Source organism: Equus asinus, chromosome 9 (assembly GCF_041296235.1).
Source record: "Equus asinus isolate D_3611 breed Donkey chromosome 9, EquAss-T2T_v2, whole genome shotgun sequence".
Lineage (NCBI taxonomy): Eukaryota > Metazoa > Chordata > Mammalia > Perissodactyla > Equidae > Equus > Equus asinus.
In genome coordinates this window covers 34,412,690-34,438,561 of record NC_091798.1, presented here as the reverse complement: position 1 = coordinate 34,438,561, position 25,872 = coordinate 34,412,690, and the positions used below count along the sequence as shown (strand labels likewise).

The following is a 25,872-nucleotide window of genomic DNA, read 5'->3' as shown; positions in this document are numbered from 1 at the left end:
TAGCCAACGTCACAAATTATGAACATGAAAGAACCAAAGAATATTGCTTCCATGTACCCTTCCCGAGGAATTTACTAAAGAAAGGTTTTTTAGACAACCCAAATGGAAAGACATTGGCATAAGGACTGATGGTGAGCATTAAATATATATTTACCCATAAAACTGTGATGGTTATAAGAAGAGCACATGTCCAGGCAAAGTAGATCTTATACAATAATTAAAAAGGGAGAATGGTAAGAGAGATGAAAAATAGCATATACTTATTGATTGTTTTACAGCTACTGATGGGAGTAAAAGGCTATTTATTTAAATGAGATGCTGGTGGATAGGGATGAGAGAGGAAAAAAGAAATTATTAACTAATTTCAATATTGTTGGGAAACCAATAGAAAATAACAAAAATAAGATGGGGGGAACTAAGGTTATTTTAGCATTAGCATAGAAGTAACCATTAAATTAAAAAGAAAATGTTCCTAAATACCAAATATATTTAAGAGAGCAAATAAAATACCCCACATAGTGAAAAATTAGTGCTGTAAAAGACTCACATATGAATAACATAAAACAGTATGAAGTGAAAAAATTAAGGTGCTAGGAGTATACATAGTATACTACCATTTGAATAAAAGAGAAGGTAAAATAAGAATATATGTATGTAGACGCACTCGTATATATTTGCTTATCTTTGCAAATAAGAAAAGATAAGCCATAAAGTAATTGGTTATGTACAAGAGTTGAAGGAAACTTCTCTGAATTACCTTTCCAGATAGTTTTGACTTTTAAACTATGATACTGTTTTACGTATTCATGAAATTAAATTAGTGTTTGCTTTAGCAGCACGTACTCTAAAATTGGTATGACACCAAGATTACCCTGGCCCTGCACAAGGATGACATGTGAATTTATGAAGCGCTCCCTATTTTTGTGGTGGATGTTAACTAAGCTTATGGTGGTAATCACTCTGTAATATACACATGTATCAAATCATTGTGTTGTACACCTTAAACCGATACATTATATGTCAATTATATCTCAATAAAACTGGAAAAAATAAATTTTAAAAAAGGCCTGCTACCAGAAAGAAAAAAATTAAATTAATTGACCAAGGATAGGAAAATCCTAACATTGAATATAAAGAAAAACAAATGAACCTATTTAAAGGTTTTTAAACAGACCTTTACCTTTAGTGGGCTATATTCTAAGGTTTAAAAAAGCTGCCAACAAAATTGAACTTTATCAGCAGGTTTGTGGTTGCTGGTGGTATTGACGTAGTAATTCTGATACTATTGGGGGCATGATAGGGAGGAGCAAATGAGTCAACAGACTGCTGTTGGTGAAAACCAGGGTTCTTGCTGTCGGAGAGAGGAGATAGAAATATGGACTGAGGGGTAAGAGGAAGAGCTCTGTGCTGTTGGATTGGAGGTGGGGGGGTCATGATAAAAGTCATGATTTAAAATAAAATCAATCCTGGCCCTGTCCACCAACAAGGCCTAGAAGAAATGACACCTCAACAGCAATGAGCACTCCTACACCACCCAGTTTTTGCTTTCTAAGAACTAGTTCCCACTGAAAGGAACCAAGTTTTCCTGGAGAAATGGCTGATTCCAGGTCTGGATCAGGGAAAGTACAAGATGAGTTTGGAATTTCCTCTGCTAGTTTCTGAGCAAAGAACTGCTCAAAACTGATGGGGATATGTCAGAAGGACACAGATCAGCTGGAAGGGGCCCCCTCCTTTTTTTTTTTTTGTGAAGAAGATTGGCCCTGAGTTAACATCTGTTGCCAATCTTCCTCTATTTTTTTTATGTAGGATGCTGCCACAGCATGGCTTGATGAGTGGTGTTAGGTCCGTGCCCGGGATCCGAATGTGCAAACCCCAGGCCACCGAAGCAGAGTGCACAAACTTAACCACTATGCCACAGGGCTGGAAAGGGGCTCCCATTTGAAGGACCAAATTTAGGATAAATTGAAAACAAAAAAGAAAATTGGTTGCAATGAATAATCTGAGTTCATAATGGTACTCACGAAAATTTAAAAAGCGAGTGTGAGGGAAGAGAAAGCTTTTTTTCTTAAGTAGAATGCCAACTAATAAATGTAGAAAAAAATGATAGAATTAGAAAAACTGTGATTTTTGTAATCACTACTACAATCGTTCATTCAGGCAAAGTTTATCAATGGGTGCTAAAACATTGGATGAAAGTTATTGGAGAACAAGATATTCTCATATTCTCAAAGTACCATCCCACAGATGACCTATTAATTATAAAGGGAGAAAAGATGCCTTTACAATGGAGAATTCTTGAAGACAGCACCTTAATCGACTGATTAAACTTAGCATGACCAATAATAGGACACAATGGCATCATGCGCCTCTTGTTGTGATGCACTGAGAAGGATCCAACATCACCCCTGTAGGGTTTTTTCCGAAAAATCTTTTAAAAAATTTTTTTCATTGTGGTGACATTGGTTTATAGCATTACATAAATTTCAGGTCTACAACATTGTCTTTTGATTTCTGTGTAAATTCCATTGTGTTCACCACCTAAAGACTAATTACAGTCCATCACCATACACATGTGACTAGTCTAGTCACCTCTTTCTCCCTCCTCCTTCCCCCCTTCCCTCTGGTAACCACCAATCCAATCTCAGTCTCTATGTGGTTGTTCATTGTTGCTGTTATCTTCTATTTCTGAGTGAGATCATATGGTATTTAACTTCCTCCCTCTGGCTTATTTCGTTAGCATGATACCCTCAAGATCCACCCATGTTGTCACAAATGGCCAGATTTCATTCTTTTTATGGCTGAGCAGTATTCCATTCTGTATATATACCACATCTTCTTTATCCATTCGTCCCTTAAGGGGAACCTAGGTCGCTTCCAAGTCTTGGCTATTGTGAATAATGCTGCCATGAACATAGGGGTGAATGTATCTTTACGCATTCATGTTTCCATGTTCTTTGGATAAACAACCAGCAGTGGAATAGCTGGATTGTATGGTAGTTCTATGCTTAATTTTTTGAGGAATCTCCACGCTGTTTTCCACAGTGGCTGCACCAGTTTGCATTCCCACCAGCAGTGTATGAGGGTACTCATTTCTCTACATCCTCTCCAACACTTCTTAAAAATCTTTAACTAAATCTAATTCTGAAGAAATAACCAGATAATCCAAATTGTGGGACATTCCATAAAAAAACTGGCTGAAAGTCAATGACAGGAAAGACAAAAAAAAAAAAGGCAGGAGAACTGTTTTAGAGTAAAGGAGACTATAGAGATATCACCGTTAAAACAGCATGTGATTCTGACAAATCCCAGATAAGAACAAAAGCAAAGATAAAAATAAGGCAAAACAAACCAAAAAAAACTCCAAAGGACATTACTTGGAAAATTTAACAATAAGATTTTTATATTGGAGAATAATATAATCAATCTTAAATCTAATACAGTGACCATTTGTTTATATAGGAGAACGTCCTTGTTTCTTAGGAGATAAATGTTGAAGCGCTTTGGGGTGAAGCCCTAACTTCACCCCCCCTGAAAAATTCAAAGCTTCTAACTTACTGTCAAATGATTCGGTCAAAAAATACCCCCATATATATGAAAATATGTATAATGTACATATGCAGCTAAATGTTAACAATTGATGAATCTAGGTGAAGGATATTTGAGTGTTCATTGTATCATTTCCTCAACTTTTCTGTAGGCTTAAAATTTTTCATAATAAAAGTTTTGGGGTGATGAACATATGGACTGGAGGTATGTGTGTGACTCCAAGGCAATCAATCGACAGGGTAGCCAGCTAGTCACCTAGGACCTGAGTGACCCGGCCTGAAAAGATGAGCTATATATATCAGTCAGGATCCTTTTGGCTTCAAGTAACAGGATACCCTAGTCAAAGTAGCTTAGACTGTAAGGACACCTAATTAGCTCATGTAACAAGAAGTCTAAAGGTAAATGGCTCTGGAGCTGGTTAATTTGCTAGCTCAAGGATGCTTTAGCCTGCTTCTGTCAGTTCCCCTGTAGTTCTCTTGGCTTTACTTCATGGTTGCAAAATGGCTACCATGGCTTCAGGTATCATGTCCTTACATGACACACCCAAAGCAGACAGGAAGGGGATAGAGTGGCTCTTCCCTGGGCTTTGTCCTCTTATATCAAGAATAAAATTCTTTCCCATAAGGCCCCCGGAAGATTCCTCTTACATCTCATTGTCCTTACAAACCAATTCTGATTCACCACCTGGGGTTGTTCACCTGAACAAAACTGATGGAGAGGGATGGTTGTTGGATGGGCGGTCAACAGTGTTTGCCACATGAGCCAATCGGTCTCATTTACTCAGGAATCTGAGCCAAGAAACCCTGCCTGGGCTTGCTGTTAGCAGTCAGGCTGATGGTGAGAGGACAGCAAGAAGTTAAGCTGAGGCCTTGGCACGCCAGGCCATGTACAAGCCAAGGTGGAGACAAGAAAAAAACTCAGTAGAGAGGGTGAGGAAGCCATTTGGTAGAGAAAGGAGAATGGGGCACATGCGCTGAGGTGAGTGGAGCTGCCTTGAGGGTTAGAAATTGCTCCCTCAACTGCTTTCATCCCTGTTTTTTGGTTATGATTTCAGTTCCAGGCCACACAGAATCTACCAGTTCTGCCAATAACAGAAAAAAAAAAAACAAAAAAATCCCCAAAAACCCAAACCCCGCCCTAGCACAAAAGAGGAATTAGTTATAAACGTAGAGGAATGTCAACCCACGCAAGGCAGGAAGTTTAGCCTATCCTTGGGAAGTACTAGAACCGGAAAGTGCTAGAACTAGGTGACCTCTCTCTGCCTCTTCCTCTGTGTTTCTCTATGGTCCATTTCATTCTTGTCTCTGCAGTAGGATGTCTCTGCTTCCTGGGCCCCATGTTATCATACATCCACACATACCTTCTAAATTTGTGTTAAAGTGTTGGCGCCACAAAGAACCCAGGTGGTAGTCAGTCCCTTGGTCCTAGTTTCAAATTCCCAAAGAAGAGAAGCTGAGAGGCCTAAGTTGGGTCAGATACCAAGTCCACAGGCTTCAGGTCACAAGGGCCAAGCGTGGGCTAGGGAGCAGCAGTGCTAGGAGAAAGGGGTCATTGACTCAAGGCTGAAAGGATACCCCCAAATGTATCCACCACGATCCTGAAGAGAGTGTTTTTCAAGATTAGAGGTGGGAATTTGCCCCTCAGGGGCCATTTATCAATGTCTGGAAACATCTTTGCTTATCACAACTTAGGGGGTGGGTGCTACCTGCATCTAATGGGTAGAGGTCAGGGATGTTGCTAACCATCCTAGAATACTCCCACAAGAAAGAATTATCTAGTCCCAAACCTCAGTAGTGCTGAGGTTGAGAAACACTGCCTCCCTTTTGATTCTAGTAACTGTTCCTTCAATCAAATGGAGCATCGGTACCCACAGGGCACAGCCCCAGGCCTGGTGTGTCATAGGACTCGGTAAACGTTTGTCGGGCAGAGAGTGAATGAAAACACCATTCTAAGATTCTGATTCTACTGCTGATTACCTGGGTTCAGTGTGTATTCTCGGTGAAGGTACCATGGGAGCCCACAAAGGCAGGGGACGTTGAGGTTCTTGCCCTGGGTGGGAGGATTGCTAAACAAAACGAGAAGCTGGAACAAGTAGAAACAGATACGTGCAGAAGACAGAACTATAAACACACACAACTTGCTCTTGCAAGTGCTCAAAAGCAAACAGCAGCTGCCTAGCTGGTACCTGTTCCTCCCCACACACTATAAGGGAGAGCCGTAAATCCTTAAGTCCCAAACAGCTTTTGGCTGTGATAGGAGCAATTTTTTTTTTCCATACTAACTTGTCAGGCAGGAAGGTACAGGCTCCAGGCCACTGGGTTTCTTTTTTGGCTCAGTCAATACAACATCTGCTTTCATATCCTAAGGAGCATTGTCAGCCTGAAATCTTGAAAAAAAAAAAAAAATTGTAAATGATTCAGTGCACAGAAGGCTTCAGGAACAAGGAGAATAAAGAGTGTGTAAGGCTGGTCATTTTCCTGAAATTCCTGATAAACCCAGCTCTGCTATTTGGCAAAGGAGGATAAGTTTTCTGAAGTTTTATGGCATAAACCCCAGAAGTTGGATGACTCAGGGTCTTTGCTGCCCTCTACTGACTACAATGAAGACTAGCAGGGGCTTGGAGAGGAGGGGGGAGGCTTAGTTAGTAGATTGCTTCATTTCTTCGTTTAATTTCTCAACACGTATTAACTGACTTTATTCTCTGTGCAGATGCTGTGCTAGGCATTGGTACACCGGTGAAAAATACACACAAGGTCCCTGTTCTCATGGGGCGCACATCCTAGCAAATGAGACAGGCTGTGTATAACTCAACAAGTAAGAAACATCTTAAGGTTGTTCAAAGTGCTCTGAAAGTGAGTAAGAGGGTAATGTGGGGAGGGGGCAATTTCAGATTGCACAGGCTGGGAGGTGACTCGAGAGCTGAGACTGGAAGGGTGAGATGAAGCCAGCTGTGCTGAGAGCAGGCCCAAGGGCTTTCCAGGCAGATTGAGAAGTGGGTGTAAACTCTGGAGGCAGAAAAGAGCTTGGTGGGTCCCTGAACCCAGGGTAGGAGCAGAGCCAGAGTGGGAAGACGGCCAGAGAGTTGGGGAGGGGGGAGGGTCACCGATGGACCCTGCAGTCTGTTAAAGAACTCAGATTTTATTCTGAATAAATCTTACTCAGTAGAAGAAGCTATTGAAGCATTGCTATTTTTGTTTTTAAAAGATTATTCTTTTCAATAGGACATATTTGCTGTAGGATATCAATAAAGATTTTTCCAGAAGTATCAGAAAGTTTACGAAAGGTTCATCCATTAAATAAATAAGTAAACATTTGGAAGGTTACTTTGTCTCCTGCTTGGATAATGGAAGGCAGGGCAGGGGACAGGACTAGGAGACAGCGCCAGACGGGGCTGTGTGGGAGTCAGGCTGGGCCAGAGAGATGCCGTGGAGATGGACAGAAATGGATGGACGTGAGATGCCTTTGGGAGTTGCGCCTTCAGGACCCACTGAGGAGTTGGATGTGGAAGATGATGACACACAGATTGCTACCAAGGCTACAAGGGCAAGAAAATCAGCTCTGACATGCGGTTGAAGAGAAGTGGCATCTGTAGGCTCCGTTCTTGGCTCCTTGTGGGCCAGAGGGTGAGGGCCATTCACTTGTGTGTCTTTGCTCTCTTCCCTTCTGCTCAGTCTGGGTGATTATACCTGACAGTTCTCAGGGAGGCATCCCTCATAAAAATGGCTATAAAGCCTTTTACTAATACAAAGTCTCCCATAAATGTCAGGTGATGAGAATTACAGCCCCGCAGGCTCATAAAAGAGAGAGCGTGTCGTGGCTTGAGGAAGCCACAGCGACTATGAGGGCACCGAGCTGTCTTTCCAAGCTGTATTTTAGTTTCGGGGAAGATATGACCAGAGGAAGTGGAGTGCTCACTGAGGCCAAAGTGGCTCCAAGCCTTTCTTGAAAGGCCCAGTTATCAAACCTGTCAGCAAAGCTTCCCTTCACCTGGCACAGGGCTTCTTCAAGGTGAAGTGGAACATATTCTTAACTTGTACCAACTCAGCCAAGAGTAAGGGCGTTAGGGAAACTGGCCTCAGGCAGCCTCTGATTCTGGGGAATAAACAACATACTGTTTCCTACCTTTTCCAATCCTTGACCCACCTGTCAGCTAATTAGTGCATAGTACCCAGGTGTGCTCCTATGCTCACCATCTGTCTGGCAATCCTTTGATGCACCCCATATGTCTAACAGCCCGACCCCAACTCTCTTCATTTCTCCACTTTTCTTTTTTCTGTCTTTAATATGCACTCAACATACAGCTAAAAATCACTGGTATCATATGATAACCATGTCATTGTGCTGGGGTCCTGGAAACTGGGCTGAAGAGCAAAGAAATATGATATGAAGACCCTACTCAGACTTACTCGGAATAAGTTACATATCTAGCTGACTGCCATCTGGATGAGTAACTTCTGGGAGCACATACAAACTGAAAAAGTAGAACAATAGCAAATAATGGTTGCTAACATCTATATTGAGGGCTGACCTCATGTCAGGCACCTGCCAAGGGCGTTATCTCAGGTGGGCCTCGTGATGACCTCGTGAAGTGAACACTATTGCCATTCTCATTTTCAGAGGAGAAAGCTGAGGCTCAGGGACGTGGTGTCTTTTGCAAGGTGACACAGCTAGTGAGTGGTGGAACCTTTTTGCAACCCAAGTCAGCCTGATCCTGAAGCCTATGCATGCTCTGTCTCTGGCCCAGCAGTTAGGATAGTGTGAGATTCCTAATAGCGTGAGGCTATTCTGCATGTTGCTCCAGCTCTGAAGCCATGCTGCCTTATGTTTTTCCCTAACTTCTCTTCATCACACCTGTGCACACTCACATCTTGATCCACACCCCCATCCTGACCCTGATCTTTGGACCTTAATGGCACTTGGACATTGAATCAAAATTATACAAACATTGTTATGTGTTCATTGAGAAAGCATTTTCAGGAGCAAATGCCAATAGCCCCAATAACCTCCAATATAATAAACTCCAACAACCCCCAAAGACACCAGTACATTTCTGGATGAATTTTCTATATTATAAAATATTTTTCAATTTTTGCTACTAACTTTTTTATTTACTAAAGTTATTTTGGCAGAATTAATTCTTCATTTAAATTTCAGGGTGAAGATTTGAAGCATCCAGGTCTGTGTGCATCAAATTTTATGAATTTTTATATTGTTTGTGTGAAGTTTCTTTAACGACTATTATTTCTACCAGACCCAACATTCCTGGGTCAACTTTTGCAGATCTGCATTTCAATATTTGATCTTCAGTCAATTTTCAGTCAATACCACATTTTACCACATACAATTATAGCCATTTTCAGTTTTAATTTATACTGGTTATTTTTACCAGCAATATCCATTACAAACTGAACAGCAGAGTAATAGTTTGTATTTATTTCTTAGCTAACCAATGAGAAAATTCAGAGTATTTTATGCAACAGAGAGAGCTAGGTAAAACAGAGACAAAGATTCAGACATAGAGAGATAAAGACAGCAAGAGGAAATAAAATAATAAGAATTAAAATTATATGGGGCTGGCCCCCCCAGTGGTGTAGTGGTTAAGTTTGTGTGTTCTGCTTTGGTGGCCCAGAGTTTGCAGGTTTGGATCCTGGGCACAGACCTACACACTGCTCATCAAGCCATGCTGTGGTGACATCCCACATACCAAATAGGGGAAGATTGGCATGGATGTCCGCTCAGGGACCATCTTCCTCAAGGAAAAAGAAGATTGGCAATAGATGCTAGCTCAGGTACAATCTTCCTGGCACACACAAAAGAGAAGTAAAAAAAATAAGGAATTAAAATTATATTTCTAGTAATGGTACTAGCTAACGTTTACTGAGCACTTACTATGAGCCCTGTTCTAAACACTTAAAATGGGCATACATTCATTTAACCCTCATAACAACTCTTTGCATATATATATAATTATCATTTCCATTTTAAGATGGGGAAAATACAGCACAAAGACTGGAAATAAGTTGTCCCAAATTACATAGCTGGTAAGAGGCAGATCCAGGATTCAAACTTAGGCAGACCATGACAGAGAAGCTACCATGGTTCTTGTATATTGACTGCTTACTTCTTGATATTGTGGTGCCAAAACATCCTGTGGAACAAAATGACAGTGAGTCAAAATGTCCTTCCATCCCATGCCTTTCTACCTCCTGAAATGCCCTCCCACGTCATCTGTGCAGACACCATCATATGCTTCTTTTAGAGGAGCCGGCCTGACCTGGAGGAGGAGGGGACCACTGCCCTACGGCTGGGTTCCCTGCCCCTCTGCTGGGCTTCCCAGCATCTGAGCTAATCCGTGTTGGAGATCTTATCATCTGTGAGCAATTTCTGTTTCTTAGTCTTCCTCATTAGACCATAAGCTCCTTAGCGGCAGGAGTTGGGTTTTATTATACTGTTTCCATTTCCTAGTATAGGACTGGTACAAATTAGAAAGGCTATGAAAATTCTTGAATTAATGAATGTGTCATTTCACTAATAGTGAATTCCACTAATAGTGATTTACTTTATTATTTACTTTTTAGTATGATTTCTTTGGCCTAACAAGCTCTTCTGCATAAAGAGACCTGTGACCTTTTGTGGTAGTTCTGGAAACTTCCCAATTCAAAGCTCATGAAGTTTTGATGTTCTCATGCAAGTGACTGGAATGTGAGTAAATTACTTAATTTCCACATTCCTCCACTTTCCATTTTGTTCTAAAAGTTCTGTAGCATCTGGTGATAACAGAGTTCATTATCAAGGGAATTTGGATATGATGCAGAGTAAACCAAAGTCCAGAACCTGAACAAGTCTATTTAGAATATATGTCTGTGATTATAACTATATACTCGATCTATAAGGTTGGATAATTTCTCCCTATATATTAACCCAGGATGCCCAACTCAGAAATTTTACTGTCACCTAAAACACCCCACCCACCCCACACTCAAAAATCTAATCAATCCCTAGTTTTGTTGATTTTACCTTTTAAATTGCTCCTGAATCTGTCCCCTCTTCTCCAGTCTCGCTGTCATTGTCTTATTCAAGGTCCCATCATGGTCAATCCCAACAGCTTTCTACTGTCTCCCTAATCGCAAGCTTGCTCTGTTCTAACTCATCATTCTCACTGTAGTCAGAGAGATCATTCTAAGAAGCAAAGCTGACCCTGTCACTCTCCTACTTGTAATCCTTAAATAATAACATCTTATCACCTACAGAATAAAACATAACCTCACCCACCTTTCTAGCCCCGTCTCCTGCCACTCCCCTGTACATCAGTGCTTTAGTCATAGGTTCCTATGCACCCCTTCCTGGTCCTTGTTTGCTTCCTCAGTTTCCACCTCCACAGTGTCTCCTTCTAAACATAGCCTCCTCTGTTTCTGCTTGAATGTCAAACCATATGGCATAAAGATTCAGAGCAAATGCAGTAGTGTGGCGTAGTGACCATACCACATAAGTGGTATGTGTTTAGGCAACTTGCTTAAACTCTCTAATCCTCAATTACTTCATCTGTGAGGAAGGGATAGTAAGTAGCTAGTGTATATAATTGTCATGAGAAATTTCACGTAAAATGCTTGCGTATGCTACTTACTTAATAAATACTAGTCCTTTGTCTTGGCTAAGATTTGGTTTATCTACTTCCTCTTCTAGACTGTGTACCCATGGAGAACGACTCTTGTGTCTCTAGCAACTATGATAGTTCCTGGCACAAAATTGGTGTTCATTAAATGTTTGCCAGATGGACAAATGAACGGATTTACCACATGGACAAATGAATTATCTCTGAACCCCAAAGTAAAACACTTGGTCTGATACGTTTGTGTAATGGAGAAGAGTTCAAGTAACTTCTAAAATGGTGAGTTACTGCCATTGCAATAAAAAATTATTACCTCACCCCATGTCCTGAGACTGGTGTGGTGCTTAAAGACACACTGTAGGTGTTGAGTTTTATAAATTTTAAGAGACAGAGCTTTTAGTCAAATTTAACTGAAAGAGCATAATATCCTAAAGACTTGGGTTCTAGTCCTGTCTCTGCCACTAACTGGATCTGTGACTGTGAGAAAGTCAATAATCAAACTCACAGAGTCTCTATTTCCTCAGCTGTGGACAAAGAATGTTGGCCCAGGTGATCTTGAAGAGTCATTTCAGCTCTCCAATCAACTTCTTTTGTAACTTCTCAGGGTGGTAATTTGGGGGAAATTGTAAATGAAAGATAGTATATTAAACAACTGCATTATAAGAGAGTCTTAAATATTACCTTTACATAAGGATTTCTGAGATGTTGTTGTTTTAACTCTGAGAAGTAGAAAATATTTAATAGTATGATTTTAGGGCTGGAATGAACCTAAAAGACATAATTGTTGTCGATAAAAGATGGAGAGGGGCCGGCCCCGCAGCCGAGTGGTTAAGTTCGCACTCTCCACTTCAGTGGCACAGTGTTTTGCTGGTTCGGGTCCTGGGTGCCGACATGGCACCACTTGTCAGGCCATGCTGAGGTGGTGTCCCACATAGCACAACCAGAGGCACTCACAACTAGAATACACAACTATGTACTTTGGGGGGGCTTTGGGAAGAAAAAAAAGGAGAAGATTGGCAACAGTTGTTAGCTCAGGTGCCAATCTTTAAAAAAAAAAAAGAAAGGAGAGACTCTCCTCCCCGAGCTCAGTGAAAGAAATAGCATTGACTTTACCCAGCGGATTTAATTAACTGTTTATGTTAATAAACCAGGAGATTGTAAATGTGTATTGAGTATTTTAGGACAAAATTGAGTATTTTGGCACAAATCCAAAATTTCTGAGCATTAAGCTAGCAGAATGCATACCCAATGGACTTAGATATAGTCATCTATGTTAATAAACCAAGAGACTGCAAATGAGTGGCTGATTATTCCAGGACAAACCCAAATTGAAAATAGGGTCACAGGTTTCTTTTCCTCTTCCTTTTGTAGTCATCAGATTTTCCACAAGTTTTGGCGTTTTCAAAAAAAAATCACACATGCCATTGTTGTCAGCTTTCCAACAGAAAGTTAAACATGAGATTTTTATCTTAATCTTCTTTATGAGGCTGCTCTCACTCTCTACACAACTAATTTAGCTGGTGTCAGGATAGCTGGTATCATCAGCTCACCTTTACTTTCTTATCTGCTATCAGACTGTAGACTAATAATGTAAGCAAATATATTTTGCTATGTTTCAGTTTAAATACTTTTATGCAGTTCCCTACATTTTAATGTTTCAAGAGCTTAGAATATTTAATGGAAAATTGCAAATATTAAAAAGTAGAAAGGATCATATCATGAACTCTCATCTATCCATCACTCAACTTCAACCGTTATCAGGGTACAGTCAACCTTGTTTCATTTATATCCCCCTCCCTTCCCCTGCCACTGGCTCCCCTCCCTTGCTGCTTCCCACTCTTGTTTATTTTGAAGGTAATAATTTAAGGATATTACATTATTTCTTCTGAAAGTCTTCAGTAGGTATTAGAATTTTTTTTCTGTGTCTAGAATGTCAACTACAAATGATAATCAATTAATTAATTTGTTCAGTGACTGATTTATTGACTGGCACTGAGCTACATTCAGGAGAAACTGACTAAAAAACATGAATACATTTCCTACTCTCTTGAGTCTATATGTATTCAACTGGACATTGACGTTACTCTCTGAGCTACCTTAGTTACTTAACTTCTTAGTTACTTAACTTCTTAGTTACTTAACTTCTTTGTCCCAGCTTCTTATTATGAAAAAGGGGCTAGTAATGATACCTAACTTAGATGATTGTTGTGAAGAGTAAATGGATAAGGTATGGAAATTTTAGCATCAAAAACAATTATTGATTGTAGTTAATTGAATGGATTGAATCTATTGAAAACCCATGAATCCATAATAATACTTAAAGAAGTCAGAAAAACTAATTGGTCCCCAATTAAGATGGCTATCAAGGCATCCTTTTATTTTGAAAGTTGATAAATAAAGGGAAAGAATTAAGTATTTATCCACTTTTTTAAATAGAAACTGTATTTTGGGGGCCAGCCCCATGGCCGAGTGGTTAAGTTCGTGTGCTTCACTTTGGTGGCCCAGGGTTTCGCTGGTTTGGATCCTGGGTGTGGACCTAGCACCACTCATCAAGCCATGCTCAGGTGGCGTCCCACATAGCAGAGCCAGAAGGACTTACAACTAGAATATACAACCACGTACTGGGGGGCTTTGGGGAGAAGAAGAAAAAAGAAAAAGATTGGCAACAGATGTTAGCTCAGGTGCCAATCTTTAAAAAAAAACAACAACTGTATTTTGGGGTAACTAAATAGCCCCTGATGTTGAAGGAAATCTCTAATTTACAAAAGAGTTGATAGCTAGTAAATGTAGAAGGTAACACACAATTATAAAATTATTATTTTGCCACCCCTAAGGAAAGTATTGATTCGGGAAAAGATAAAACCACTAAACCATTAGGTTACTCGTTGATAGATAAGGTAAACATTCATCCAATTTTGCTGGAGATAGTCTTGGTTTTTGATGGTTGTCCAAATGTAATTATTAATAGTGCAGATAATATTCTGATTACAATGGAAGAATTGCACTTCATCACCTCAACCCAGACTCAATCGGAGCATCATTAAGGGTGGGACAATCAGATATTCATGTGACTCCTGGTGTGATATAATTGAAATACACAGCACTACTTATGAAGTTCTCTTGATAAAAATGTTCAACTTAAATCTGACCAAGTCTTCAGATCTAACGTCCAGCTTACAGGAAATACAAAGGTTAGAGGAAGCAATCAGATCCAGAAGGTGGAACTGGTCTGGTGTCTTCAGCAGGTCACGTCATGATAAAAGGGACTGTTGTAGGTTAAGCGACATAGCAACCAGATGCGTTGCACAGTTCTGAATTGGATCCTGATTTGGCCAAACCAGCTGAAAAGGACATCTTAGAAACAGTTGGGGAAATTTGAATATGGAATTGGTATTACTGTTAATTTTGTTAGGTGCGAGAATGTAATCTTTGATATGTACAAAACCATACTTGTTTTTTTAAGAGATACATACTGAGGTATTTAGAGATGGGATGTTATGATGTTTACAATTTACTTTAAAGTGCTTCAGCATTAAAAACAATAAAGTGAGTTGACAGGAAAAGAAACAAGATAAAATATGTAAAACATATACACTTAAACATATACTCAAGTTGCAATATGTAGCAACAAGTGGTTGGAATGTTACAAAGACATCAGTGCTACAGGAGAAGAGCATCATAGGGAAATTACCTAGATGGGGGCACAGGAGGTCAGATTTTTTCTCTGAAGAATGCTTCCTGGAGGAAGCCATGTGTAAGTCGAGACCTGAAAGACAGTGTGGTAGAGAAGGTGGCTCCCAGTGATCTTGACGATTAGCAAATTAAGAAGTATCATGATTTTGACCTTTTAGGTAAAGCACTAGCTAGGAAAATGCCCCAAATCAACTCAGTTAACAAATATTATTTACTGAGGCTTGTTAGTTGCTGCCTAGGCCATGGTAAATACTTACAAAATCTCACAGCAACTCTTTATTTTACAAATAAAGAAGCTGAAGTTATGAGAAGTCAAGTGTCTTGCCCAGGATTACACAGCCAGTAGTTGACAGAGCCAGGACTAGAATCCTGATCCCACTTACTCCAAAGTCTGTTAGCAACTGCTATCTATAATGCCTGTGAGATAGCCAGCAGGTGTATCCGGCCAGGTGCTCTCTGTTCCTGAGATCTCTTTAAATGTTTCGAAGATCAGTATATCAGGTAAGGAAGGATATAGCTGCACAGTACAGTAGACAGCGCTCGCCTTACGGGTGAAGGAACACTTGACTAGGAGCTGGAGATTCAGTGAGGAAAATAGTCTTTGTAAAGTATTCACAGTCTAGAGGAAAGAGGAAGAAAGATGTATTAGCATATGCTATCTTTCTGATTCGGGAGAGAGTCGGGATTTAGCAGTCCCCAACTGCCTGTGCTGTGAGATACATCTGTGCCTGAATCCTGCCTTTGCCTCTTATCAGCTGTGTGAATGTTACCTTGCACCAGTCATGCAATCTCTCCAAGCATCAGTTTCCCCATATGTAAAATGGGGACAATGTGTCTGCCTTGCAGGGCTGTTGAGGGGATTAAAAATAGTGTATGCAAAGTACCTACCGGTGCAAAGTACCGGTTTAAGATAGGTGTTCAAAATAGCAGTTATTAATAAGAAAAGCTTGATTCTGCATTGGAACCACTTCTCAAGAGTCACTTCTGAAGAGTCACTTCACAGCCAGAACTTAGAGCCCTGATGATATTAATTAGTCTTAAGCCAACATTGTCTCTTCACCTCACTTTGATATCCTAAGTTTTAGGATCTATAATTCAATTGCTGCCACTTGGGCAAGGATGGTATCTGTTTTTCTGTTCTGTACAGCTATGCACATTTTCAGTATCCTAAGAGTGATCAAGCTTTGACTACAGGAGAGTCCATTCAATCTCTTAAAAGATACATTGAGTCTCTCTAATTCTTTTTTCATATTGAGTCAGTAAAACAGTTCACTGTAGACACAGTTCAGATCAGATATTTGCAATATGTTTTGTATAACTATTGAGTGCAAAACTCCCAAATTTCAAGGACATGTTGATGTGAGTAAACTATAGTAATGAAACAATGAAATGATTATATATATAATCATATACATATGATAAATATACAGTCATGCACCATATAACAATGTTTTGGTCAACAATGGACCACACATATGACAGTGGTCCCATAAGATTAGCACCATATAGCCTAGGTGTGGAGTAGGCTATACCATTGAGGTTTGTGTAAGCACACTCTATGATGTTTGCACAGCAATGAAATTGCCTAAGGACACATTTCTCAGAACATACCCCCATAGTTATACATATGTATATACACCTGCTCTATATGTTTAAAAATAAGATAATACAATAAGATATGAATATCATAAATATATAGAAATATAAATAACATAACTATCAAATAAAACTTTCATTACATCTTCAATGAGTTTCTTCCATTCATTCAAATTGAGTTTGTTTTCATCTTTTATATATGCCAGTGACTCGCTTTCTATAAAGTACCCATTTTGAGTGTTTTTTTCAGTAGTGGGAAGTAGTTTGTCATGAGACATGTACGGCAGTATTATTTTTGGGATAGTGTGCCAAGACTTGGGGACGCATGTGGATGTTGAAAAAGGGATCTAACCTCCCACTGTTAGTCAGACTCCAGTTTGTTCGATTATATTTATATGTTTATATTTAGTTATATTTACTTATTTTTAGTTTAGATGGTTATATTTAGTACAATTTTAACCATCCTTCCCTTCTCCAATTGCTCATGCTCAGAACTGTGTTCATCCCTTATCACATTTTGTCATAATTCATTGATTTTGAATATTTAACTGGGATTCAGTATAGCATGGTGTTTACCGAAACATAATTCACATACAATAAAATTCACACTTTAAAGTGTACAATTCAATGGGTTTTAGTATATTCACTAAATTGGGCAATCATTACCACTATCTAATTCCAAAACATTTTCATCATCCAAAAAGAAATCTCATACCCAGTATAGTCAATCCCCTCACCTCCTGGAAACCACTAATCTGCTTTCTGCCTCTATGGATTTGCCTATTCTGGACATTTCATATAAATGGAACCATATAATATGTAGCCTTTCACGTCTGGCTTCTTTCACTTAGCATAATGTTTTCAAGGTTCATCCATGTTGTAGCATGTATCAGCACTTCATTCCTTTTTATGGCTGAATAATATTCCTTTGTATAGATATATCACATTTTTTATCCATTCATCACTTGGTTGACATTGGGGTTGATTCCACTTTTTGGCTATCATGAATAATGCTATGAACATTTGTGTACAAGTTTGTGTGTGGATGTGTTTTCAATTTTCTTGGATCACGGTATTTGAGAACTGGGCTTTGCTGCCACACCACCTTGGGTTTAAGGCCAGGCTCTGCTATTTACTAGCTGTGTGAACTTGGACGAGTTACTTAACTTCTCTGTGCCTCAGTTTCATCCATAAACTGTAGCTATTCATAGTACCATCTCTTAGTGTTTACAAGCCTAAGAGATAATACATGGAAAGTACTTAGGACAGTGCCTGGTATATATGGTTAGGTCTGAATAAAATTTATCTATTATTTTAATATTTTGAGCTCCTTAAGATAGAGTTCATCTTCATTGTGCCTTTGAAACCTCAGAGCCTAAAATTTTTTTCTTTAATAACAAGAGAAATAAATATTCAGAATTCCTTCTGGATATCACGGTGTGCTAATTTCAGACAACGCATTTTGAAATTGAAGGACAGATGCTTTAAACTGTAAATTGCAGAAAAGGGTTGCCTTCCCAACTTATCTTAATATAGTAACTTAAAACACTCAGCCTGCAACTAACCATTTAATACAAGTTAGGAGGTACTCTTGTAGTCAGTAACATATTATTCAATAACAAGGCTATAATCGGGTGGCGGCTTAAGACTCTTGATTCTGAAAAGCTGGGAAATAGCTCATTTCCACAACAACTCTGTGATTGGTTTAGGCGCGACCCAGGTCGATTTTTGATTGGTTCTCGCAATGGAAATGGTTTCGGCCTGAGCCAATATGGCCAGTATGTGGCAATATGGCTCCACAATTGGCTTTCCTGGAAGTCGGCAGACACGTGGCTACCGCAGGCCGGGCAGTACGTGGGAGGACCTAGTTTCGCTTACCGCGAGAGGGCGCCGGCCGTTCCTCGTGGCTAAAGTCTCATTTCCCATAAAGCCTCCGAGCGACCAATCAACTGGCTGTCTCCATACCGCTTTCAAAGTCGGCGGGCCCTTTCACCAATAGTGAGGCAGATACCCTCAGGTCGAGGATTGATGGAAAGCTTTACCAATCATCTCATACGTCTCCGCTATCTCCGCCTCTCTCGCACGAGATTGACGATTCGTCCGACCAATAGGGGACGCCGGGTCGGCGGGTGGATAAACGCGGCCCTCTGTAATGGCGGAGCGCGGTGGGGACGGGGGGGACGGTGAGCGATTCAATCCGGGGGAGCTAAGGTAAGGGGCGCTGCCTTTCCTCACATCGCGCCACGCTGGGGTTCTAGAGGCTAGGCCTGCCGCGCGGAGGTCCGGCGTGGAGGGCGGGCAGAGGAGCCGCGGCGGCTCGGGGCCGGGACCGCATGGGGTTAGAGAAGGGGGAAGGGGAAGGTGGCTTGAATGAGAGAGCCGGGCCGGGGCTGGGCCGCGGCCTCTTGCGCCTTCTCTGGGCGCTTCCTGCGGTTTTCGCGGGGCCCCGGCGCCTCTCGCGGCCCGTGGTCCAAGGCCCGGGCCGGGCCCGGCGTTCCCGCCTCGGGGCCCCGCCTCAGCCGCGTGCCGCCTCCGTCTCGGCCGACCTCAGCCTTCCTCCCGGCTGCGAGCCGGTCGCCGCGGGCCCAGTTTCCCTCCTCGGCGCCCCTCCTCTCCGCACTGACTCCCCGGACCCCCACCCCTGCTGGCTCAGCCTTCTCCGCTCCCTCCGCGGCCTTTGGGGGTCCCCACGTTTGCCCCGTCCCTCCTTCCCCGCATCTCTTGCCTTTTTAAAATTTTTTTTAAAAAAACTTCGTGTGGCTCTTCCTCCTCTCGTCCCTTTCTTCCTTATCCGGTATTTGTGATTAACAGCAGCAGCCGCCGCCGTCTATTACACGCTTCTCGGTGCCAGTAGGCCCTTTACTTAGAGTTGTCTCATTGCATCCTCACAACCACCCTTGGGAGCGGTTGCTGGTCTCCTTTTGCAGGCCACAGACCAGAGCCATCTTCAGTTAAGTTATTTGCTCATCTTACAGGTGAGGAAACTGAGCCTCGTAGAGGTTGACGATGTAGAACAAGGTCGCATAGGTGAATTGTGGCTCCAGGAAGTGGTTTGAACCCAGGCCTTCGGGCTCCAGAGCCTGCGATCGCGATCGCTGTTCTATTAGTCTACTCAGCCATTGCCCTAAAGAGGGCAGTGACCCTTCCTTTCCCTGGTTTCTCAATGCCTCTGGAATTTGTAGTTAAGATTTGATAAGTGAAAGTGTCTTGGAAAAATCTTGAGCCATTGGTTTTTGAGGAAGAACAGGTACTCAGCTTTATGTATAGTGGATACCTTTTTTTTTTCCCCCTGCATAGGAAAAATCTCATTTCAGATGTTTCAGCTCCCCTTCTGAATCGTGCCATTGTCAGCATTTGAAAATGAAAAAGAGCAGTGTAGGTTATGAGCACTCTAGTGTTGTCTGGAGCTCAAGGTGAAATTGTTTAAGGAAATGGGTATTCTTTTTCAAGGTTTTAGGGAAAACATATCTTTTCGGTTCTGAATTATCACACACAAAATCCTTACTTTGGCAGGAATGAAATCTTGGCTTATTTCAGAGATGAATCTCAGATCCTTTAAACCCCGTATGTACACCTCAGTAGCGAGTGATCTAAGTGCGTTGTCAGGGTCGTTCAATATTAGTGGTGGACGGTTTATTCCTGATTCTGATCTCAAGGGGTTACCTAGCTAGTCTCATATGGATTATCTGGGAACATTACTTTGAATTTTAGAGAGTATCTTTTTTCATCTTTACAATGAGTAGCCTTTTAGACTTTGTTAATAGTAGTCTGGACTTTGTTGCAAAACTGATTTGAATAGGGCTTTGAATTAGGTGTTGTGTTGCAAATATTTTTACCTTGGCCTCTTAGGTTGGAAGTTGCTTCCAGAGCGTATTGTACCCACCTGTGTTTTAGCATTTCTCATGGCTTAAGAGAAATTGGGTGTTCATGTGGCCTCTTTGATGGCAGAAATTTGGGCTTAGTTTTTCTATTTATATCCTGACTGTATTTCATGGTGTGTTTAGCATAGAGCCTGGCAAATAAGGTGTTCAGTGGATATATGGTAAGTAAATGAATATAGGAGATTTAGAGGTGGGTTGCTTATTGGATCCACGTTTATTGAGTGTGTGCTATGTGACAGTTACTGACCTAGGTGCTGGCAGGAGAGCCTGGAACCAGATCAAAAACCTTTGTTCTTGAAGAGCTTCCGTGCCAATTAAGATTGATCTGAATTCCAAACTAAACTAACCACATCAAATGAGGAAATCAGCTTGCAAATGTGAAAAGACTTACACAAGGTCACCAAGTAATTGGCAGGGTCTGGATTAAAACCTAGGTGTCCTCACTTACAGTCTACTACGTAGTTTGCCTCCCATAGATCAGTAGTGTCTTTCCATTATTGCCTGTCCTATTCAAGTATTTGCAGTCTTGTCTATACCATTGGGGAGATTGTGTATCTGGATAGAGTACTTCTAGAGAAATATATTTGCTCTTGTAAAAAAATTTTTTTGTGTTTCTGTTCATGCAAGTAGGCTTCTGTTTTCTGAAAATGTTGAAAGTGGTAGGAATGCAAATAACCTACAGTAGACAGAATTTATTCAGAGATCCCAATGCCATCCATCCCTTTATGTTTGAGGGCCGTTAAGATAACTTTTAGAGTCATATTTGTATAGATCCTTTACCCAGGGCCTTTGTTTACCTACTAATACTTTATGAATTAAGATGACAAGGTACTTATAATCTAAATTTCCTCAACTATAAAATAGGAATAAGAATACGCTGGTGTTACCACAGCCTAGCTGCCTTAAACAAGTTATTTTTCTGTGCCATAGTTTCCTCTTTAAAAATGAGGAATCGGTTAAAAATGTGCCATCGTTTCCTCTTACCTTACTGGGTTGTTGTGAGGATTAAAAGAGTTAGTACAAGTAATATCCATATAACTGTGCCTCGTATATAGGAATTACCCAGTATTCACCTTCATTGTTAAAACAATAATATTTGAACGCCTACATCCTGAGCCCTGGGATGCACCGCAAACTATATGCTAGTGGGTAGAGATAATACAAAAGTAAACAAATAAGTGAGAGATTTCTTCAAAGCATTTCTCACAATTGAAAACTCAAATTGGGTAATGAGCCAGAGAGGGGCTGGGGGAGGCTAGGGGTGGGGAAGGAGTTTGAGGTGACATTTGAGCTGAGGCTGAATAATGAGAAGGAGCTAGTTATATAAAGATCTGGGGAAAAGCAGGCCAAACAGAGAGAACAACAAGTGCAGAGGCTTCAAGATAATGAACTTGAAGTATTTGATGGCAAAGAAGCCTATAGTCTATAGAGAAGTCAACAAAAGCCAGGTTATATAGAACCTGATAATAATTATAATAATAATCATAGTTAACACTATTACTAATATTAATACCATTTAACACTTACTATTACTATACTAATGTTATAGCAACAGTGCTAATAGCTAATACTTAAATAGAGCACTTATGTGCTAGGCACTGTTCTAAGTACTTTATTAGCTCATTTAATCCTCACTCAGGTTCTGGTAGGCAGTGTGTGTGTGAATGAAGCCGTGTTTGTGATGGAGCAGTGTATGTGAAGAGCTCAGCACATGAGGTCCAACATCTGACATTAGAAAATGGCAACTTTAGGCTGTTGGTGGAGGAAATTACATGGATTTTATTACCATTTCAGGGGCAGACTTTTGAAAGCCATCTAGTCACATTGACTATGAAGTGCATTTTACAGGTAGAGCACTGTGCTAGGTGTGGGGGGATGAAAGTAATGGTAGTTAAAGTAATTTACTATACCAGGTACTATCCTAAATGTTTCATGGGGATTATCTCATTGAGCAAAGATATGAGATAGGTTTTATTTCTACTCCCTCGCTCATTTGCATCTGAATATATTCAGGCTCAGAAATTATGTAACTAGCCTGACAATAAAAGGCAGAGCCCTGATTTGACTTTTTCGTGATTCTAGAGGCTAAATGCTTAACTTCGAGCTATAACTAGGAAGTGTGAAATTCTAAAGAAAGAAGTACTGTAGATTTTTTGCAAAGGGAGAGGCAGACTCAGAGGAAATCTAAGATTAAGGTACATTGTTAACTCGAGGCTGAAACAGTATATCTTTCCTTGGTTAACTTTTTTTTTTTTGTCCTAAGGGTTAAGACATGCCTTTCAGTAACAGTGGCTGTGTGTCTTTTGGGAGTGCATATAATTTGAAAAAGACTGATTAGTCTGATACTGTCCATACTCCTTTTTTGCAGTCACTGATTTTAACTCATACTTTATAACCTTGAGTGTAGGATAATTTACAAATTTGCTTAAATGGTCTTGGTATAGTAGTTCTGGAGTTGTTTACAATCCTAGTCTTCTCTTAGGGGGCAAATTGGTTCTTTATTAGGATTTTTTGTGTGTGTCAAAATTGAGCTGTAATGTGGAAAATATAGAGAAAATTTCAAAGGGTAGCCTTAAGCAGACAGTTCAAAAATATAAGAAAATTGGAAGAGTCTGGTGAGGAGAGAGTGTAAGAATGATTATCTTCAAATATACATTAGGAATATAATTGTTAATCTTGAGCACAGAAATGTAAAAATTGTGTAATGGAGAGATTTATAGTTGCTATTGGGAAGACTGTGATAGGTGCCCAGTAAATTGTTGCAAATTATAGTAAAAATAATTTTTATGCGTACCTACGTACCCTATTTATAAGGTAGCTTAGGTACAGTCTCTCTTAGGTATTCATTGGTTTATTCAACAAATATTTATTGAGCCCCATTATGTACAGACCTAACTATGTGCTGAGGATATAAGGGTGAACAGGACGGACAGAATTCCTACTCTAAAGGGGCTTAGATAGACAGCATGGAGTGTTGAGCCGTTTGCCAGTGTTTGAATCCTGGCTTTACCTCTGAACCAGCTGTGTGGCCTTGGGCAAGTTACTGTGTGCCTTAATGTCCTCATGTGTAAAATGAGGTTGATAATAGCATCTATCTCCTAGGGTTGTTATGATGATTAAATGACTTCGAAAGAGCCTAGAGCACTGCCTGGCATGTAGTAAGCACTTTTAAGAGTTAGTGATTTTTTCAAAAAAGCACTTTTGAGAGGAGATAGATAATACTACCTTATGTGATGTTATTTATTATTTAAATGCTGTGGAGAGATTAAACTGGATGTTTAGCTAGAGATTAAAGGGTGGGATGGCGTGCAGTGTAGGGAAAGACTGTCCCTTTAGATAGAGAATCCTAATGGTCTCTTAAGCTGCCACCCCTCCCCTCATAAAAACTTTGTGTATTTGGAAGTAATTTAGAATTTACTAAAAAGTTTCAAAAATAAAGATAGTGTACTTAGTGTTAATATTTTACCTCTTCTGCTTTATTATTTGTATGTGTGCATACTCTGTTATTCTGAACCATTTGAGGGTAAGCTACATGTACCATAGCCCTTTACCCCTAAATACTTGTGTGTATTTTCTAACAACGGAGATATTCTTTTACTTAACTACAGCACAGTTATCAACTTCATAAATTTACAGTGATACGGTACTTGAACCTCTTGTCCATATTCCAGTGTTGTCCATTAATCCAATATGTCCTGTCTAGCATTTCTTCCCTCTAGTACAGGATCTGGTCCAGAGTTAGTATTGTGCTATCATGTCTCTTGAGCCTCCTTTAATCTAGAATATTTCCATAGCCTACCTTTGTCTTTTCGGTATAACATTGGTGTTTCTGAAGAATATGGCCCCTGTTCCCTCCTTTTTAACAGAACATTCCTCATTTTGTGTTTGTCTAACATTTCCTCATTATTAGGTTGAGGTTATACATTCTTGCCTGGAATAGGTGAATTGTGTCCCTCTCAGTCACATGAGGTACCTTTGTCCTTTTTAGATGATATTAATTTTGTTCTCCTGGTCAGGGTGTTGCCCAACTTCCATATTAGTTAGTGTTTTTTTTTTTTCATCCTCCCTTGCTTCTATAAGTAACGTGGGGAGACATTTAAAGACCATCCAAATATCCCCCTCATCCAATTTCCTCCTAGATTTGGTATCCGTTGATCTTCTTACTGATGTACTTTTTACCAGGATGGTTGCAAAATTATGACTTTCCAACTCCACTTACTCTTAAGGGCCTTTTAAATTCGGTGTAATTAGAGATCAGTAGCTACATTCTGGTAATTTTGAGAAAGAAAAATTTATTCTTTGCTTTCCCACACAGGATGGCTCAACAGCAGGCCTTGAGGTTTCGAGGCCCTGCTCCCCCACCAAATGCAGTGATGCGAGGCCCACCACCTCTCATGCGACCTCCTCCGCCTTTTGGTATGATGCGAGGCCCTCCTCCACCACCTCGGCCCCCCTTTGGACGTCCTCCTTTCGATCCTAATATGCCGCCCATGCCGCCTCCTGGAGGGATTCCTCCACCTATGGGCCCTCCACACCTCCAGGTAAAGAATGTAGAGGTTGCAGTTTCTTTGTTGGCATTAGTACCAATGTTATATATGAGTTTTGCCTTAAAAGCTTGTGTTCTTAGTTTCAGTTTATAGGGAAATGGGGGCTAAAGAGAACATCCATATATTAATGTGTTGCTCCAAAAGCAGTAGTAACAGTAATTAGTATAGAAATTCAGAATTGGAATTTACATGGTTATAGAAAATATACATATAAAACTATTATTGAATAAGATAGTTCTTACCTGCCTTTATCTCTGAGATTGTCTTTAGTAATCTGTCTTCTTTAAGAGAAATGAAGTTTGAAATCTTAATGTACAGAGTGGAGGATGTTTATTTGTAATGATACATGTTGCCAATAAGTATAAATATATATGCATATATGTTCCTGAGCAATTCTCCTGAGCAGTTCTCCTTAGAAGTGATGCCTAGGATGGAATCTAGAAAGTGACAACAAACACTTTTTGTAAGCACCATATTTGCATTTTTTTCTCTCTCCTGAAAAAAAATGTTGGGTTATTTTACAATTTTAGAAATAGAATTATTGTAGGATTTCTTTAAATAAAAACTTTTCTGATATTTTAACCTGAGGCATACGTATATCCCCCTCTAGTGTATGTAGACTAGGTTATTGTCTGAAATGAAGTCATGAGAGTGTCAGCTCTCAAATGACTACACTTTTGAGGTTGTATTCTTTTTGTTTGAGTATGTATCTGTGTTTTCTTAGTTTATCAAGCCTGTACAGTTCTGAAACCAAATAAATATAGTGGTATCTCGTCTGCCTTCCATGAGCTTAAATATTCAAGAAGGAACTTAGTAAAAATAGAAAAAGCTGGCGTACTATTTAAGTGATGTTAGCTTTGCTTAGATAGGGTTATACTTATGGAAAAGACACAAGGTTTTAATACTTTGCTTAATTTTATTGCCTTCCTAGTAATGATAGCTCCTTTCCCCCTTAAACACATTGTTAAATGGTTTTATATTTTCTTTAAGATTAGAATAA

The 25,872-nt window shown here is 40.1% G+C and overlaps 1 protein-coding gene and 1 non-coding gene across 8 annotated transcripts in view; both read left to right on the top strand.

The window, feature by feature from the left end:
* Positions 1-820: 820 nt before the first annotated feature.
* On the top strand, positions 821-923 carry LOC123275895 (U6 spliceosomal RNA). The gene has a single exon (XR_006512068.1). It is a non-coding gene; the product is annotated as a U6 spliceosomal RNA (small nuclear RNA).
* Positions 924-18,519: 17,596 nt separating this feature from the next.
* TCERG1 (transcription elongation regulator 1) overlaps positions 18,520-25,872 on the top strand; it is a 61,824-nt gene continuing 54,471 nt past the window's right edge. For all 7 annotated transcript variants that reach the window (XR_001400238.3, XM_014854797.3, XM_014854796.3 and 4 more), the window contains exons 1-2: positions 18,520-18,655; positions 24,641-24,866. Coding sequence is in view for 6 of the 7 variants with exons in the window: in XM_014854797.3 (XP_014710283.1) it covers positions 18,597-18,655; positions 24,641-24,866 (285 nt within the window). In the remaining variant the exon portion in view is untranslated. The remainder of the gene's footprint in view (positions 18,656-24,640; positions 24,867-25,872) is intronic.